We start from the raw sequence: 19,044 nt of genomic DNA, 5'->3' as shown, positions 1-19,044 counted from the left end.
CACAAATGTAGCTATCCTGTAAGTGATAAATATTTCAGTGCAGAAAGGGCAAGGAGGAGAATATTCTCCCCCCAACCCTCTTTAGTGGAGAGACCAGCAGATTTTTTGTAAAAGATAACTGCAACTAAAATGTCAAATGTGAACCTGAGTTAGTGTTACTAGGGTGAACCAGGAAATGTGAAAGAAAAGCACTTTCACTACCATCCATGCAATATATTCTCCATCCAGTGAGCATCAAGGTATGTGAAGGTGCCAAAATAAGAATGCTAACATTTGAGAAGAATTGCAGTGGTGATGAAATTCAGCAGTCAAAACCAGAAGGGCCCATACATTTATTTAGACTCACTTCATGACATGAGATGTAACGGGGTTTCAACTAGTGGGACTCAGCCATGACATAATTTGGACAAATCCATGTAAGAAAGAAATAATCAAATTCTAGACAAAAATAGGTGAATATTCCAAAATGATAAATTTAAGGCAATTATAGGAAATGTTTTGTTTGTTTAACTTGAATTCCACAGTTTATGTCCCACAGCATGTTGTGGAGTAAACACTTAGTAAGCATCCAGAAAGCGAATCATATTTTTATTTGGATTTATTAAAAAAAAAGATGCACCTAAGTTCTAGGTGCCCTGGATAATTACTTAAGGCTGGGATTTTCAAAGGAGCCAAAAGAATTCAAATGTAGGTTGCTGCTGGCTAGATCTTTGCTTAGTTGTGCAAAAAGGCTGGGATTTCAGAGGATTCTAAGTCCACTGAATTTCAGTGGAAGTTAAGTGCTTAGCTCCTTTAAGACCCTTAGAAAAGCCCAGCCTAAAAGCACACCTAAACAAAGAGTAAACCAGCAGCAACTTTAAAACCATAAATGACAGCTTTTAGCAAAAGAAAGAAATGAGAATTCCTTGTCTTGCAACAATCCCTTCTCCAGAAATCCACCACCACCACCTCAGAAAGATGAGCCTTACAGCATATACTGGTCAATACACTGAGCTGATCAAGCATACATACTTCCTACCTTTTCAATCCTCCCATACATGTCATTGGACCTGATCCTGTACCACTGGAGTCAATAGGAGTTTTGCTATTGACTTCAATGGGTACACACATTCAAACCACGGCAAAATACACTGTTTGGCAGTACTGAGGAAACAATGGAGAGGGGAGGCTGAGACACGCCAAGGAGCTCAGGAACAAAAACATGTTCAAGATGTACCACAGATTTCTCAGGAAAAAAGGTTGTTTGACTTCTTGGAGGGTTTTTTTTTTTTATATGAATACTGTTATACTTTCAAAATACACTACTTGAATGCAACTTGACAATACAGAAAAGGCAATTCATGATCCTAATTCATTTTTTCAATGCACTAACCACTTAGCTGAACAGTTAGTTCTGGAACAATAGATTTTCCAACTGTTTCGCTACATCTATTTAAAGACTATAAGAGCATACAGTTAAGTACAAGTGTTTGTTACCTGCATCTGAATCAGACTGCTTTATTTTAAAAGAGGGTGCTGATACATACATGTTTTCTTTTCTCAGGGTGGGGGAGAAGGGAATACATATCAAGATCTAAGAAAAAAAAATCTACAAAACAAAATTTGAATATGGACCAGCTCAGGAATGGCAAGATATATGACCGTCGTCGAACAAGGAAGCCTTATACCCAAAATGATGCAGGATAGGGAAAATCCAAAGCAGGAAAGTAAAAGCTAAACAGTAACTTAAGGTTCATACTATGCATATGAAGCTTTCTAAGCGTTAGTTTGTTCCTGTTTTAAGTTACAAGTACCTTCTTTTAAACACTGGCCACTGGGTGTGGCCCCAGTCCTACAATCTGATCCATGCAAGTGGACCCTTCCGTCCATGCAGAGTCCCACTGACGTCACTGGAGTTCTGCCTGGTGCTAGAACATTCCCTTGCAGATCAGATTGCAGAATCAGGGCCCATGATGCAAATATTTGAAGAAAATCATAACTAGGAAGTGAAGCTATGTCATTTTATGCATGGGGCCCTACCAAATTCACGGCCATGAAAAAGCATCACGGACCGTGAAATCTGGTCTTTTGTGTGCTTTTACCCATAACTTTATAGATTTCACGAGGGAGACCTGCATTTCTCAAATTGAGGCTCCTGAGCCAAAAGGGAGTTGCAGGAGGGGGTCGCAAGGATATTTTAGGGGGGGTTGCGGTATTACCACCCTTACTTCTGTGCTGCTGCTGGTGGCGGCTCTGTCTTCAGAACTGGGATCCCAGCCAGCAGCCACCACTCTCCAGCTGCCCAGCTCTGAAGCCAGCACTGCTGCCGCCAGCAGCAGCACAGAAGTAAGGATAGGAGTACCCCACAACAACTGTGACCCACCCTCCCCCCCAAGCTCCTTTTTTGGGCCAGGATCCCTACAATTACAATACCGTGAAATTTCAGATTTAGATAGCTGAAATTTTTTAAATCCTATGACTGTGAAATTGACCAAAATGGATAGTGAATTTGGCAGGGCCCTATTTATGCAGTAACGAAGATTCTTCAATGTGTCTCTCCCTCTGGGTACTCCACTGTAGGTGTGCTTGCATCTCTGCACTGCTGATTGGAGAACTTCAGTAGCAGTGTCTGCTGGGCCCACACATGCACTGTCTCTCCTCATGCTGCGCCATGAGGCTAACCAGTGCACGCAGGCTAACCCACCTCAGTTCCTTCTCTACTGCAGAGAGAAGACAAGAATTCTGAAGTAGAGGGAGAAGGGTGGATTGTGGAGCATCTAAAGGGGGACACATGTTGAAGAACTAGGGTTATAGCACCAGGTAACTTCTTCGTCTTCTTCGAGTAGTGTCCCTATGAATGGTCCACTGCAGGCAACTCCTGAGCAGTATCCCTTCTAGAGGGCCAGGACTTCAGAGTTGGGTCAGTTACAGATAACAGTCCCGTGGAGCCGAAGATGGCATTGGAGGCAGAGTACTAAGGATCACACAGTTGTTCTGTGAAAGTCTGGACTGATGCTCACGTCACCACTCTACAGATCTCTAAAATAGGGACATTCTTGAGGAAGGTGACGGATGAGGAGATCGACCTTGTGGCGTATGTATGAATGGCATTTGGAGGTGTCATACTGCAAACTTGGTAGCAATGTCTGATACAGTTTGAGACCCACTTCGAAAGTGTTTGGGCTGAAATTGCTGAGCCCTTGAATCTTTCCTCCATGGAGAGGAAAAGCCAGGGGGCTTCCAGAAGGCATTTGTCCTGTCCAGGTATTAGGCCTGACATCCAGGGCATGCAACATAGCCTCCCTGTTGTCTTGGTGAAGTTTGAGGTAGAAGATTAGGAGGTGAATCAACTGATTCATGTGAAACTGACAGGTTACCTTAGCTTTGAATCTTGGGTGCAACCTGAGCGTAACCTTGTCCGGAAAAAATACTGTGTAGGGAGGATGTGTCATCAGAATTGCACTCTCCCCTATTTTCCTGGCTAAGGTAATCGCTACCAGGAAGGCCGTTGTCACTGATAGGTACATTAGTGAACAGGTGGCCATCGGTTTGAAGGGGGGCCTAGTCAGTCCTTTCAGTGCAAGGTTCAGGTTCCATGTGGGGATAGGAAGTCCTGAGGGAAGAGGTTTATTATACCCTTGAGGAACCTTTTTGTAGTTGGGTGTGACAGCACTGAGTATCCCTCTAAAAGTAGGTGAAAGGCTGTAATAGCCACTAGACTAGGTGGACCCTCAGAGAGCTGAGATAGTCCGGACTGTTTTAGGGCTAAAAAATAATCATAGAGTATCAGGGTTGGAAGGGACCTCAGGAGGTCATCTAGTCCAGCCCCCTGCTCAAAGCAGGACCAATCCACAGACAGATTTTTGCCCCAGATCCCTAAATGGCCCCCTCAAGGATTGAACTCACAGCCCTGGATTTAGCAGGCCAATGCTCAAACCACTGAGCTATCCCTCCCGGATCATCTAGGATATTCTTGGAAAAGAGCTCCATACCCTCAAAGGAAAGGTCCTTGCTTGTGGACTGTACTTCTTTTGGAAAGCCCGATAAATGGAGCCATGACACTCGTCGCATCACCAGAGCCATGTAGACTGATCTAGCTGCCGTGTTGGCTGCATTGAGGGCAGATTGCAGTGATAGACTTTAAGGTCAGAAGGAACCATTATGATTGTCTAGTCTGACCTCCTGCACAACGCAGGCCACAGAATCTGACCCACCCACTCCTGTAATAAACCCCTAACCTATGTCTGAGCTACTGAAGTCCTCAAATCATGGTCTAAAGACTTCAAAGTGCAGAGAATCCTCCAGCAAGTGATCTGTGCCCTCTGCCAATTTGCCCTGGAGAAAATTCCTTCCCGACCCCAAATATGGCGATCAGCTAAACCCTGAGCATGTGGGCAAGTGACATCTTTGTCACTAATTGGCCCTCCTGGATAATGGCCTTGAATGAGTCACAATGTGCTTCTGGCATCTTTTCAATAAAGTCATTCTGTTTGGAGTAATTTATGTAATCGTATTTTGCCATGAGGGCCTGGTAGTTGGCAATACGAAATTGTAGAGTGGCTGAGGTGTACGCTTTTCTACCGAACAGATCAAGGCACTTCCAATCCTTGTCATAGGGAGAAGTTCTTGACTGGTGTTGTCGTGCATGGGAGTTGATGGCGTGATGGAGTTGGGTGGCAGGTGGGAGAATAGGAATTCAGCTTCCTTGGCAGGGACATAGTATTTTTTGTCCGCTCGCTTGCAGGTTGGGCCACTAATGCCAGGGTGTGCCACACAGTCCCTTGCCAGGTCTAAAATGGCCTGAATCAGGAAGGTGATCTTTGAGGAGGCAGAAGAATAGAGTATCAAGGAGTTGATAGTGGGTATTCTTGACTTCCTCCAATGGAATCTAGAGAGCGCCAGCCAGTATGGCCATTGGGGTGGTGGTGGCATAGAACCCGGTGGTGGCACCCATGCATAGCCATACGAGGATGGTGGTGTTGGGACCCTCTATGGGTATATCGTTGGGCTCTCTTGGTAGTGAGCACCATATGGAGCTTGGGAGGAGTACTGCAACACTACCTCCTCAGGCTCACTGTTTGAACCCTCACTAGAGAGCAGAGGGGCATCGCATGGGAGTGGGGATACTTCCCATGCTTGGTAGAGGCTCAATGAAGAGGTCTCGGTACTGAGAGGAGGAGACTCTGGTGCATGTGATGTGGAAGTATCTAGAATGGCAGAATTCCGCTAGTAGCGATGATGCCAATGATGGTAGTGATGCCGGGGGGACAGAGATATTTTCCGCACCCGTCGCTTGGGTGCCTGGCAAGCCATCATTGGCGGTACCTATTCAGGCTCGCATACTGGGAGCGTCTTTTTAGAACAGTGCTTACTCCTGTCTTTTGATGCCGATGACACGGCGCCCATGCCCATTGGGTCCGTGGGCCTGTCAGCAGTACCAGTTGCTGTCGGTTTCCATGAGCCATGGGTGCCAGACTGAGATGACCTCAATGCCAAAGATACTGAGTGAGGTGGTGATCACTTGCAGCTATCTCGGCGCTCACTATGGGGGCTTCCTGCTCTCCTCTTAGATGATCTGTGAGAGGGGTCCACAGCCCTTAGATGTGGAAGACTGTGGGAAAGACTCACATCTACCAGGAAACTGGGGTCGGAGAGCTGCCTCCATGAAGATAATCTTCTGGCAGAGTTCTTTGTCTTTGCAGGATCTTGGCCAGAGTTGTTGGCAAAGGCAACGCTTTTGTTGCATATGGCCTTCCCTGAGGCAGTGAAAGCACTGAGAATGCTTATCTGCGATTGGAATCACCTCTTTACAAGTGAGGCAATTCTTGAAGCCCAGCGAACTGGGCATACCCCGTTGGGGGAAAGGGTCCCCAATGGGGGAGAAAAGGCCGGAAGAAAAAAAAAAGTCTTCTTTAAATTTTTTTCTTTTTAAAGGATAAAATAAAAATAGAAAAACAACTAGTAACTATAGGTATGTGAATTAAGATGATAGTCTTAAAGGACTACTAATGGCTCCATCTCTGGCCAGGGGCGGTTGAGAAGGAACTGAGGAGGGTTAGGCCACGCATGCTGGCTAGCCTCATGGCACAGCACGAGGAGAGACAATGTATGTGCGGGCACAATGGACACTGCTATTTAAGTTCTCAGATTAGCAGCGCAGGGATGCAAGCACGCCTACAGTGGAGCACTCATAAGGACACTACTCGAAGAAGAATCTATATTTTTCATTTTAAAACAGAGTTAAAAGCAGATTCTGTTACCATCTGCCTGTTTACTACTTACATAGCCCTCATGTATAGTGTCTAATCAGTAAGTCTGACAGTTTGATTTATAATTAGTTTATTTGTTTTCACCATTTTCAGATACTGTTAACTGTACTCTCAAAAACTCTCTATCAAAAAACTAACAGAATTTAAAAAGTTTCCCTTCACATCAAGAAGAAATGAACACCAGCTGAAATAACACTGTTATGACTGCTATATAAAAAGACAAAAGATGGGATGGGGAAACCTATGCAGCAATCAGAACCTGTGATTAAATAAAAAAGTTATTATACTGAATAAGAGAATACAATTACTGCAATGCTATCTGCTAAAGACAGCTTTTACCAGGATTTTACACAATAAACCTACCTCCTGGTGATAAAAGCATGTACTTGAATATTAAGAACATATTATTTTAGATATGGGCTCTAAATCATGAACAAAGGACAGCTCAAAGCATACAGATAATGCAACTGTTTCTCACTTAGCACGCAGAAAGCGAGCACGGCACGCTCCTGAGGAGAGCCAACTCATCGCAACAAAGATGGGTAAATCAAGAGGTATAGCTATCTCTGCCTTCATATCCCATCTCAAGGGACTGAACTGACTCATTCCTTCACCAGCAAGTAGATCTCTGGGGATCTGTTGGGGAGGGGATTAGGGTTTTTTTTTTGTGGGGGAGGGGCACAATGGGGTTGGTACAAGAGATTAAGCTGGGCAAACTAGACAGTGCTAGCTCCCAAGGAGAGGGCTGGAGAATCCTCACCTCCTCATCATGCTCCCTGGCTCCACTACTCACTGGTCCATGTGGAGGGGACTAAAGAATCCCCATCTCCTTTTATAATTTGCAGGATTATAATAAAGATACAAGAGAGACCCCTTAGCTAAAAATTGTGGCAAATGAATTAAACACATGCGCACATGCACTCCCCCTTCTTATAACAAAATTTTTTTTTGCATCTAGGAAAGGGAATTTTTTTAAACAGAGCTTGAGATTAAAAGTATAAGACATTTTTAAAAATTTTATCTAAGTTTTTTCTTGATCTACATATGAAATATTCCTTCTATTCATATTCTTGAGTGAAGTCCAATGCATAAACTATTTTTGATGAGATCACATGCTATTTTTGTTTTTAGTTATTCATTACAAAAATATAAATCTTGGAGCTCTAACAGGTTCCCACAGAATTATTATAAGCTTCTGCATAGGTATCAAAGAGCTTATAAACTCCACAGGAAGGAATTTAGAAAATCTAGAAGACCAATAGTTACAGTTCAATGAGTTTAGAACTTCTGCAAAAATACTTGCAAACTGTAAGGTTTGTAAACAAATTTGTTTGGTGCAACTGATGCGCTGAATTCCATTATCAATATGGCTATCTATACTTCCAAGAGACCGTTTGTGTGGTTCCCCCCCGCTTACATAACTACAAGAAGCCACTGTAGGCCTAGAGAATTCGTGCAACCTAAAGAGAGAAATCATCTTCTCCATAATGCACCCAACCTACCAGGCCAACATACAACAAGCCTATGAGCTGGCCAAACTCGCAATACATTTAAAAAATTACACAAGAGTTGATTTTTTGCTGTCAGTACAAAAAAAAAAAAAAAAAATCAGTCTTTCTGCTATGAAGACTCTGGCAAGGCAGAAAAATAGCAAACAACTCTCAATTTAATTGCATTGCTTTTCTTATCTTTCTAGATTTGATCATAAGTGTGATACCAGCAGCAAAAGCAACAATGAATACTAAATTCTGTATGAAAATAAGTCATTGAAGTTGCACTTAGCTCTTACCACTTTCAGTTAACATCTCAATGTGCATGGACATAGTCTATTCAAAAAGAATGTTCTAAACTTACCATATATATGAAAAGAGGCACAATGCTCTGCAATGCTCCCATATATTGTCCAAGAGCTATGTTAAATCTTTCAATATACAGATCTGGAGGGCTGGCCTGCAAGAAACGGTAAAAGGGAAGGAGTAATTTTAACACAAAGGAAGACACAAATGTAGGACACCATGGACTACACTTTCAACTCAAAACTCCCAAGGCTAAAAAGAATGCAACACTTAGTCCAAGAGGGGCAAGTCACATATTAATCCAGAATTCCTATTTCCAATTAGAATTAGAACGACCTCCACCAAGACACCCAGCAAAAACTTAGCCTACAACATCCAGTTTCCCCCCCAGAAATGTGTCATTACTCTGACAAATATGTCCAGTTATACCTCCAGCATGCCTGTAATATAAACCATTATTTAGCACAACCAAGTATGTACATTTAACTAAGCATCCAAACATTCTTTTGAAAGGTCAGGGCTAGATCCTGACAATGAATCTGTATGGGCACTGAAGTGTGCCTGCATAGATCCATTTTTGGGATCTAGCTCAGAGGTGGGCAAACTACGGCCCGCGGGCCCCTCCTGCCCGGCCCCTGAGCTCCTGGCCCGGGAGGCTAGCCCCCGGCCCCTCCCCTCCCCCCCCCACCCCTGCAGCCTCAGCGCGCCACGCTGCCAGCACAACACTCTGGGCAGCTGCGGCCTGACCCTGTGCTCTGAGCAGTGCGGCTGTAATGCCGCCGGCCACTGGTGCTCTGTGTTGTGCGGTAAGGGGGCAAGGAGCGGGGGGGGGGGGGTGTGGATAGAGGACAGGGGAATTCGGGGTGGTGGTCAGGGGCTGGGGGGGTGGAGAGGAGTTGGGGCAGTCAGAGGGCGGGGAACAGGGGGGTTGTATGGGGCAAGGGTGCCGGGGGGGCAGTCAGGAATGAGAGGGGGGTTGGATGGGGCGGCAGGGGGTAGTCAGAGGTGGGGGGTCCGGCGGTGGGGTCAGGGGACAGGGAATGTGTGGGGGGGTTGATGGGGTAAGACTCCCGGGGCAGGGGCTGTCAGGGAACAGGGGAGTTGGATGGGGCAGGAGTCCTGGGGGAGCAGTCAAGGGGCGAGAAGTGGGGGAGTTGGATAGGAGGCGGGGATTGGGCCACGCCTGGCTGTTTAGGGAGACACAGCCTCCCCTAACTGACCCTCCATACAACGTTGGAAACCCAATGTGGCACTCAGGCCAAAAAGTTTGCCCGCCCCTGATCTAGCTCTTAGACATTATGGTGACATTAAGCTACTGCTCGGCATATAAGGTAGTGTGGAGCCACATTGCCCAAGTAGGAGTTCCAGGAGGCATTTGTTCCTCAAGAAACTGTCTCTCTGGGTTTTGCTGAGTTTTTCCGTGTGAGGGAAGTATGATCAGACGTTCAGTTGGAGGTGGTGTGATACATAATGCCTTATGAAGTTTCTAGGCCAGAAGCAACAGCACCACTCTCAAGGGGTTTGCTACTCTCCAAGGCCAGCCACATTTGCTATGGAACTTGAACAGGGAACATGCCTTCCCCTGTCCGACTCCACACAAACACTAACAATACATTTGGTAGTTTTAAGAATTTAGCTTCTTATTTATATGGCTCTTCATTAAAATGAGATACTAAATGGAAATTCAAATTAAGATGGATACATAGAGTGTTTCCAAGTTTGACAGCTAGTTGCTTGACAGACGTGTCATGGCTAAAGATGTTTGCACACTTACCACAAGGAAATAGTTAACTGCTAGAACACCACACGTCTATTTCCATGCAGTTTTAAAACCTGGTGCAAGCCATTAGAGCAACGTGATAAAACGTTACCAAAAAATTACTAAATAAACCCATTTTGATAAGAAGTAGGGGTGGTTCTCTGTTGCAGAGAATCATGATGAAAAGTAAGTGACCAACGTAACTGCAAGTTAGTGATTTCAAAGTGAGATGTTCATATTTAATAAAATTTTGACTACTAGGTTGAAAAAGGAAAGCGTAACAGATAATTCCCCAACTAGAGCAACTTATGTAAGTGCAATACCAGGAATGATCACTTCTCTCGCTGTCACAGTCTAATTAGGCACATCCACAAGTGCAATTAATAATTTTTGCTGTTTTTCACACTGGGAAAATTAATCTGTCAAGCCTCTACAACAGAAATAGATGTCTTGATTTTTTTCCCCATGGCCACGTCCATTAAAGATTACATTTTTTCCAACAAAATATCCACTAAAAATTATGAGATTATATTTAGTTCTTTCAGCTTTTTGGGACGAAGTCCAGCAGAAAACTGAACCCATGGCTGCCAGGCCAAAGGAACCCCACAAGCCCTCTGCCTAGACAGACCAGAACGAAATCTCTAATAATGCCTAAAGAATGCCAAATTAACCATTTTTCAGCTGCCTCATTTCTGAAATTCTGCTCAGCCCACTCACCACACACATGCAATCTGACTCTTAGGAAAAGGGTTCAATAAGCATACTCCATTTTTACTGAGTCACCTTCTCTGCCTATTAGCTGGAGGAAAGGGGGGGATGAGACAAAGAAATCCTTGCCCAAAGATGCAGAGAGGACCCGAAAGAGAAGGGCCATTCAACAGACCCACTCACTCCAATAAATGGTGATCGGAGAGGTGAGAACCCCTATGGCAGTATAAGAAGCCGGGAAGCCATCCCCTGCTCAACTCTCTCCTCCCAATATATCAATATTAAGAAACATTATTTGAATTCTAGTAGCACCCAAAATGTAGGCACTTTCCACAAACAGGACAACAGTCCCTGCCTTATAAAGTTTATGATCTATGACGACAAGTGGCACATACATTCCATATTTTAATTAAATATACATTGGCTTCTGTTTGCGGTTTGGGCTGCTCACCAGTCCACCCTACTATTGATAGCCAAGAACACTCTTTCAAACTAAGCAATAATTTCCTATTCTGTTTCTGTTAACTTTTCAGTGCCACCTAACGAACTGTTATTCAGCCTTGTAGATTCATTTTACATCCACCCCTTTACACTGTAATTTCTCCAGCAAAGAATGTATGAAGTGGGGGCCTGGCAATCAATTTGAAACAGAGGAGGCGGGAGGCAATGAATACAGAAGCAATACGTTGTATGTTTTGTAACTTTAATGGGGGTGTAGAAGCGGCTGTGATCCATTAACGTTAAGAAGAAAAGTTAATTGGCCTTTTTTTTAGTTTGCAATTAGTATGGCAGTATTCATTCTAGACAGAACTGCTGCTTGTGTCAAAATTAAAATTTAGCCCTCTGTAAAGTCTAAGCTACATTGCGACTAAAGTAAACTTTTATTTGCATTCTACTGCCACCTACAGTAAAAGGTATAAATCTAAAATTTCAGAGTGGTAGCCGTGTTAGTCTGTACCAGCAAAAACAACGAGGAGTCCTTGTGGCACCTTAGAGACTAACAAATTTTTGGGGGCATAAGCTTTTGTGGGCTAGAACCCACTTCATCAATCTCAAATTGATAACCAGGAGTAATATTGGATATTAGGAAAGCTAAAGATTCTAAGTTTATAAACACCATTTCCTCTTGCTTTTTTAGGGCTCTTTTCAACCCCTCTGAAATCATTAAGTCTTTCTATTGACTTCAATGGAAGATGGACTGGTCCCTTAATGCAGTGTTCAAAAGAATATGTACGTGGGGCGAATATTCTCTAGTCTAGAAGGAACTGTGTCAAGTAAAAGCATCTCTGTGATGAACCCACTACAGACAGATGATAGGTTTTAATAAAACTAGAAACCAGCAAAACTAAAAAGCCTGTCCAGAGATATCAAATGCTCAAGCATTATGTTCAGATAACTGACAGATTTCCAACTTTTTTTGTTCAGTGTTCCCACTAGGAAATTTCAACGTGAGGATGACCAGATTGTTCTGCAAAAAACAAGGAGTCTGGTGGCACCTTAAAGACTAACAGATTTATTTGGGCATAAGCTTTCGTGGGTAAAAACCTCACTTCTTCAGATGAACAGAGTGAAAGTTACAGATGCAGGCATTATATACTGACACATGGAGAGCAGGGAGTTACTTCGCAAGTGGAGAACCAGTGTTGACAGGGCCAATTCAATCAAGGTGGATGTAGTCCACTCCCAATAACAGATGAGGAGATGTCAATTCCAGGAGAGGAAAAGCTGCTTCTGTAATGAGCCAGCCATTCCCAGTCCCTATTCAAGCCCAGATTAATGGTGTTAAATTTGCAAATGAATTTTAGTTCTGCTGTTTCTCTTTGAAGTCTGTTTCTAAAGTTTTTTTGTTTAATGATAGTGACTTTTAAGTCTGTAATAGAATTACCAGGGAGACTGAAGTGTTCACTTACTGGCTTATGTATGTTACCATTCCTGATGTCCGATTTGTGTCCATTTATTCTTTTGCGGAGGGACCGTCCAGTTTGGCCAATGTACACGGCAGAGGGGCATTGCTGGCACATGATGGCATATGTAACATTAGTGGATGTGCAGGTGAATGAGCCCTTGATGGTGTGGCTGATGTGGTTGGGTCTTCAGACTTCAAAGAGAAACAGCAGAACTAAAATTCATTTGCAAATTTAACACCATTAATCTGGGCTTGAATAGGGACTGGGATTGACACCTCCTCATCTATTATTGGGAGTGGACTACATCCACCCTGACTGAATTGGCCCTGTCAACACTGGTTCTCCACTTGCGAAGTAACTCCCTGCTCTCCATGTGTCAGTATATAATGCCTGCATCTGTAACTTTCACTCTATGCATCTGAAGAAGTGAGGTTTTTACCCACGAAAGCTTATGCCCAAATAAATCTGCTAGTCTTTAAGGTGCCACCAGACTCCTTGTTGTTTTTGTAGATACAGACTAACACAGCTACCCCCTGATACTTGACAGATTGTTCTGGCATACTGGTTATACACAGATGCTCTGTAATGCAGCTGTTACACAACCGCTGCTAACTACTCTGCTTGCTGAGATGACATTTTGCATGCCTGCCATTGCAATTTTTATCACCCAGTCTCTTGACACAAAATTATACTAATTACCACCTTGTACAAGGGCCCATCTTCTGTATCTATCCCTATTAAATCACACCGGTTAGGCAAGTGTTTGTCTGCTCAGCTACAGCACTGTAGAATAGCTGCTATGCTGTGGGCCACACATGTGAACTATGCACTGAAATACTACATGTTTTAAGAATTTTTAAGTGCTAGAGAGTAATAGGTAGTTTTCAGACTACAATCTGTCCCGCTCCCAACTTAAATGACACATTGTCCTTTAAAAACTTTAAATAGCCCCCTTTTATAGAAAAAGTAAATGTGTTCTCTTCAGTCAGGCATGGAAAAAAATTTCTAATTACAGTAGATTGCTGTGATAGGCTCCACTACACCTTACTTCATCATTTCAAAGAGGCATTGCTCTCCTGGGTTTTCGTCATTTAAAAGCTGTTCAGAATACCTTCTCCATTTATCTTTAGGAAACTACCATCAGTCAACACCACACCAGTTTCATCTTTGATGAACCTCACTTCCTTTATATCTTTAGTCCTTTGTCCCATGCTTGTGCCAAGTCTTTGTTCCTAGTCTTGTGTAAAGTTCCTCGAATATATTTGCTTTTGCAACTACATTCCTGACCAATTTCTTTACACCCTTTTATTCCTTCAGGTCTCATTTGCTGCTACGCATTTGCCAGAGTCTGCTATAGCTGGTTCCAAGCCCAATTGAAAAAGAGGAGGGTTGGTGCCAGACTGGCAGCCGACAACAAAAAATTGCCAAAAATTGACACTACTTTAAGACTTAACCATCTTGCCTAGTATTTTAGAACAATGTTTACATGCTATGCAGTAGCTACAAATACCCCCAACCATGTCTCCCTTTATAAATGCCATACCAATTCCTGTCCCACTCACACATCTGGTACCTGTTACTAGATACATTTTCAGGCTTTGATCTGCACTCTGAGACCCGCAAGCCCCCATTAAAATCAGTAGATGTTTTTTCAGTTATTTCAATAGGTGTTCAAGTGGACCTTTTATGATGACTCTGCTCTGGACCCAGTACTCCGCTGATACCCACCTACAGTTGAGTTGTACACAGTCTAACTTGCTTTGTGAAACTGTCGTTTGGAGTAACTCAAGCTCCAGTGCAGATTACAGCAAGCAAAACTGAAGGAGAGGCAGCTGAAATTGGCTGATGCAGGCAAAAATCTTAGCATAGTAAACTAGTAGCGTTGTACAAAGATTGGGAACCCAAGACAGTCTTATAGCACAAAATCCTCTGCTTACTAAAGCCACTTTCAAGGTCCAATCCTGGAAGCCTTTTGTGAGCAAATTCAGTGTGAGTTCACCTGCAGAGAACTTGTACAATCAGACCCACAGTGCAAATTGTTTAACATCACCTCAAGTTGTGAGTGTTAAAATCCTTTCACACACACTCCATCATTTTACAGTGTGAAAGCTTTTATGTATGAGTTGAACTACAGGTAACCATTCCACAACAGGGAGTTCTATCCACTGAAGTTAAAGCTAGAACTATATTTATGAATACTACATTCCATAAACTTGAGATTTAAACCGCGATAATTTTTAATTATTTGTATAGCATTAATGGCGTGCTAGAGGTTTCCCAGACAGGTTCAGAGATAGATTATTTGTCAGGAATCTAACACTTAAGGCCTGTTCTAAACAGAGTTGCAAGGGTTTAAACTGAATGTCTTTTTAAAAAGTGAATTTAGTTAAACCTTGTGCAAATTCCTGTATGGACATTCTTAAAACCAATTTAAAGCTGGATTACATTGTTTTAGTTTAAGTCAGCTCCTTAATGTATGAAACTAAACCAAAATAATAAGACACTGACAATGATTTATGTTACATCAAGCCAGAATTTTTTCAGTTAAATAAGAGAGTTTAGGGTAAGCAGCAGAAATGTCACTCCCCAAGAGTCAGTTTGCAAGTAATACTTTGGAAAGTATAAAAATAGCTGAAAAAACAAGACTGTTGTCCTAACAAGAAACCAAGATGCTCAGTTTTATTTCATAATACATCTTTACACTGGTTCTTGATCACTTACTGAACGTACAGTTCTACATGAGAGAGTATAAAGAGATATCATTTTGAAAACATGCAAGTACAAACTGGTGGAGTTTAACTGTGAAAATAAGAAGGCATGATGAAAATATCAGAATGTCCCACCTCTCTCATTATGAGTACACAAAAAAAGAATGAATTGTTTTAGCAAGAGAATTTAGCATTCTCCAAAATGCCAGTGTGCAAGTCTGGGCCTGGTAGACATGGACAAAACTGCCTACTAGGGTTCTTGCCAATTAGTTTTTCTGCCTGAAGCTGGGACTGGAAGGCAGGGAACGGATCATTCAATAATTGTCCTGTTCTTTCATTCCCTCTGAAGCACCTGGCACTGGCCACCATCAGAAGACAGGATACTAGGCTAGATAGACCAGTGGTCTGACCCAGTGTGGCCATTCTTTGTTCTACTGAGATTTCTTGTAGGAACCCAGGCTAAGTGAGGAATCTTTGCACATGCACGTTCCAAATTATTTGATTTGTTGTATATGAAACAAAATATTATTGCTAAAGTCAAAGGTCATGTCATTATATCATACCATAATAATTCTATCACCTGTCAGAAGGTGTGTTCAATCTAAGCAAAGAAGCTGTTGCAAAGACAGAGACTGCACGAAATAGTTCTCGCTTATTCTTGCAATAGGTTATAGCAGTTATTTTTAGAAGAAGGATTTTAGTGCATCCATGCACAGATGTCTTTAAAACAGTAAATTCCTGAAGAAACTATCTCAGAAGCCAGCACTACAGCAGGGAGCAAGGGATTTGGGGGAAATTTCCAAACACAAATTTCCATCGTAGGATGGAATTAGGACGACTAGTTGAGCCAGTGCAAGGATTGTCAATTCTCATACAAATGGAGGAAAAAACGTGTATATTGCACCAATTCAGCAGGACCTGAGCTGAAGACTTAATTCTAGATGTTGCAACCAGCAACTATAACTAATGCTTGTAGAACATTATGCTGTTATGTGGGGATGTAAGACATTGTAAGGGAATTATTCTTATTTCTTGGTTACTTTACAAGCACAGAAAGGTGCGCTAGGCACTTCATAGTAGACAAAGAATGAGACCATGCCCCAAAATGCTTACAGCCTAAATTTAGATGAGGGTAACATCAGCATGATCACATTATTACATATTTTGATGTGTTCATTTATATTTAAAAACCAAAAACAGATTTAAGTTAAAACCAGTAAAAAACCCTGTCATTAATTTGAAGCATTGTGGGGAAAAAGTGAGATTTATAGGCAAGGTACTATATTTTCACCAAGTGAAAACAAAGAACTGCTATATTTGAAGACTCCTATATGTTTCGTGTTATTGCTTGACTTTTAAGTCAGCAAGTGACTATAATATCAGTTTTCAAAAGTGATTAAAGTCAATTACATTACTCTGTTGTAATTTTAGTTTGTTAACAACTAATGTCAGTGCAACATTCACTCGAAATAAACATGAACAGAACTACCTACAGTATAGCAATAAAAGTACAGCTATAGTTTTCCATTTTCAGCCTGCTGTTTGAAAACTTTCCGGATACCCTAGACTTCCAGTTGACCAAGTGATAACAATTTGGAGAATGCTACATTATAATTTCCATGTTAGAAATTCCAAACATAACACAACACACAAAAGAAATGGATGAAAGACACTGTAGAAATATCAGAAATGCAGAGTGCGATAGGAACATACAAGCTGTATTATGATTGCTGTAAACCACTGACATCTAGAGATGGGTAAGAAAAATGCACATTTGTCTCTATCTCAAAGAATTCATATTTAACGGTACACAATTTACACCTACTTTTTACCATCTCATACATAAATCACCAAGTTTTTTTTCTTTTAATATGCACAGTTGTCTCCAATTTCTGATCTACGTGGATTGTATGTGACCTTGTGTGCTTTAGATTAGCAAAGCTGAGTCAAGCACCTGTGTCACGTGGGCCAGATCCTGCCTGCTTGATGCATTTGTTGTCTGCATTATGTTCAGATTCCCCGCTATCAAAGCTTTCATTTTAAAATATATTAACTCTCAGCTCTTATGCTTGCAATGACAACTTGCCAAATATGAACCAATTGTAAACCAGTGCTGTACAATCTAAACTTTCCTACGATTGTGTTACTGTCTAAATCTGTTAATTACGTATCAATTTACTGAATTGCAGGCACTAGTCTTGATAGCAACCCCTTCTAAATGCTGGTTCCGGTACAATGGCAGATCCCAGGAAAACAACAAAATTAGATTGTGCAGCTTCTTACCTGCAGCTCCTTTGAGACTCTCTCTAAGTGGTTAGTTATCTTTTTTATTAGGTCACTATACATCTGTTCCGAATGCTGCTGGCATACACATTTATACACACAACTGCAGAAACAAATATAGGAACAATGATGAATTTACAACAGTTTGCAATGGAGGGCAGTGAACATTTAAAATACTGCTTTAAATCTCAATTTAGAGGGCAACAAGATGACACTTTAACAGTTTGTACACTAAGCCAATGACTAAGGCCCCAATCCTGAAATCTCAGCATGGATCCCCATTGACTTCAATGAAGACCCACCATAATGGAGCTCAGGGCAAGATCAGAACCTAATGCTGTCTAGGAAGTCATTTTGCACTCCTGAGTACATTGGTAATTCTATGAACAGTATACTTTGTATGTTTCTCCTTCCATACACAGCATTAAAGTTACCATATCAAGTACTCAGTTGATGATTTTTTCAAGTTACATTAATAATAAAATCTTTCCACTAAAATTACCAATGCATTTAAAAGATTTCTGCCTCTTGAATTCATATAAGATATACAGCACTGTCAATCAGTCATAAAAATAAAAATAGCACAAACATCGGTTTTAAGCCATCAAAAGCCACAAAATGTATTGCCAAGGGTAAAACTTGGCTGACTGCCTTAGAATGAGAGCATATTACAAATCGCCAACCATTGGTCTAAGACTTTTGACATAAAACCATATCTCCACACCAACATGAAGTCAGGAGGCCATAAATGGTACCTTAACTGCTCATTTTAGGATCTGGTTGGTGTAAGTCAAATCATCAACATTAGTTCTTCTTTTAAAAGATTTTATTTTCCTCCATGGCAACAAAATTACACATTAGAAATATACTTAAATAGTAATAAAACAAATATTTACAATACTTGCAGCAAAAACACGCCCTAAGCTAATCATAAACGTCTTGAAGATTAGACACAGCTTACCTTTGCCAAAATATAGGGAGGATAAAAATAGATTTTTTTTAGGGATGTCGATTAATCACAGTTAACTCATGCAATTAACTCAAAAAATTAATCGCTATAAAAATTTAATTGCAGTTTTAATTGCACTGTTAAACAATAGAATACCAATTTAAATGTTTTAAATATTTTGGATTTTTTTTACATTTTCATATATATATTGTATTCTGTGTTATAATTGAAATCAAAGTGTATATTTTTAATAAATATTTGCCCTGTAAAATGATAAACAAAAGAAACTATTACTTTTGTTTTTTATAGTGCAAATACTTGTAATCAAAAATAAATATAAAATGAGCACTGTACACTTTGCATTATGTTGTAATTGAAATCAATATATTTGAAAATGTAGAAATCAGCCAAAATATTTAAATAAATGGTATTCTATTGTTTAACTGTGCAATAAAAAAAATTAATCGCTATTCATTGCACTGTTAATCATGATTATTTTTAATTGCTTGACAGCCCTACTTTTTTTTTAAATTAAAAATCAGATTTTTAATTTGAATTTGATTTTTTTATTTTGTTATTTAAACTATAAGTTTTTCTAACAATAAACCTGTTTAAAATGAAATATGAATTTATACAAAATATGTTAAGGGCTAAACTTATTATACTCTCCTAAAACATTTCAATAA

The 19,044-nt window shown here is 41.1% G+C and overlaps 1 protein-coding gene across 1 annotated transcript in view; it reads right to left on the bottom strand.

Annotated features, from left to right (window-relative positions):
* Nucleotides 1-19,044, bottom strand: part of CACUL1 (CDK2 associated cullin domain 1) — a 74,466-nt gene that overhangs the window by 38,424 nt on the left and 16,998 nt on the right. Inside the window, exons 3-4 of the mRNA XM_034777115.1 lie at nucleotides 17,410-17,512; nucleotides 8,103-8,198 (exon numbers count right to left, since the gene is read on the bottom strand). Of these exons, the coding sequence (XP_034633006.1) occupies nucleotides 8,103-8,198; nucleotides 17,410-17,512 (199 nt within the window). The remainder of the gene's footprint in view (nucleotides 1-8,102; nucleotides 8,199-17,409; nucleotides 17,513-19,044) is intronic.

This window comes from Trachemys scripta, chromosome 7 (assembly GCF_013100865.1).
Source record: "Trachemys scripta elegans isolate TJP31775 chromosome 7, CAS_Tse_1.0, whole genome shotgun sequence".
NCBI lineage: Eukaryota > Metazoa > Chordata > Testudines > Emydidae > Trachemys > Trachemys scripta.
The sequence above is the reverse complement of the archived record's forward strand: the minus strand, read 5'-3'. Positions and strand labels throughout refer to the sequence as shown.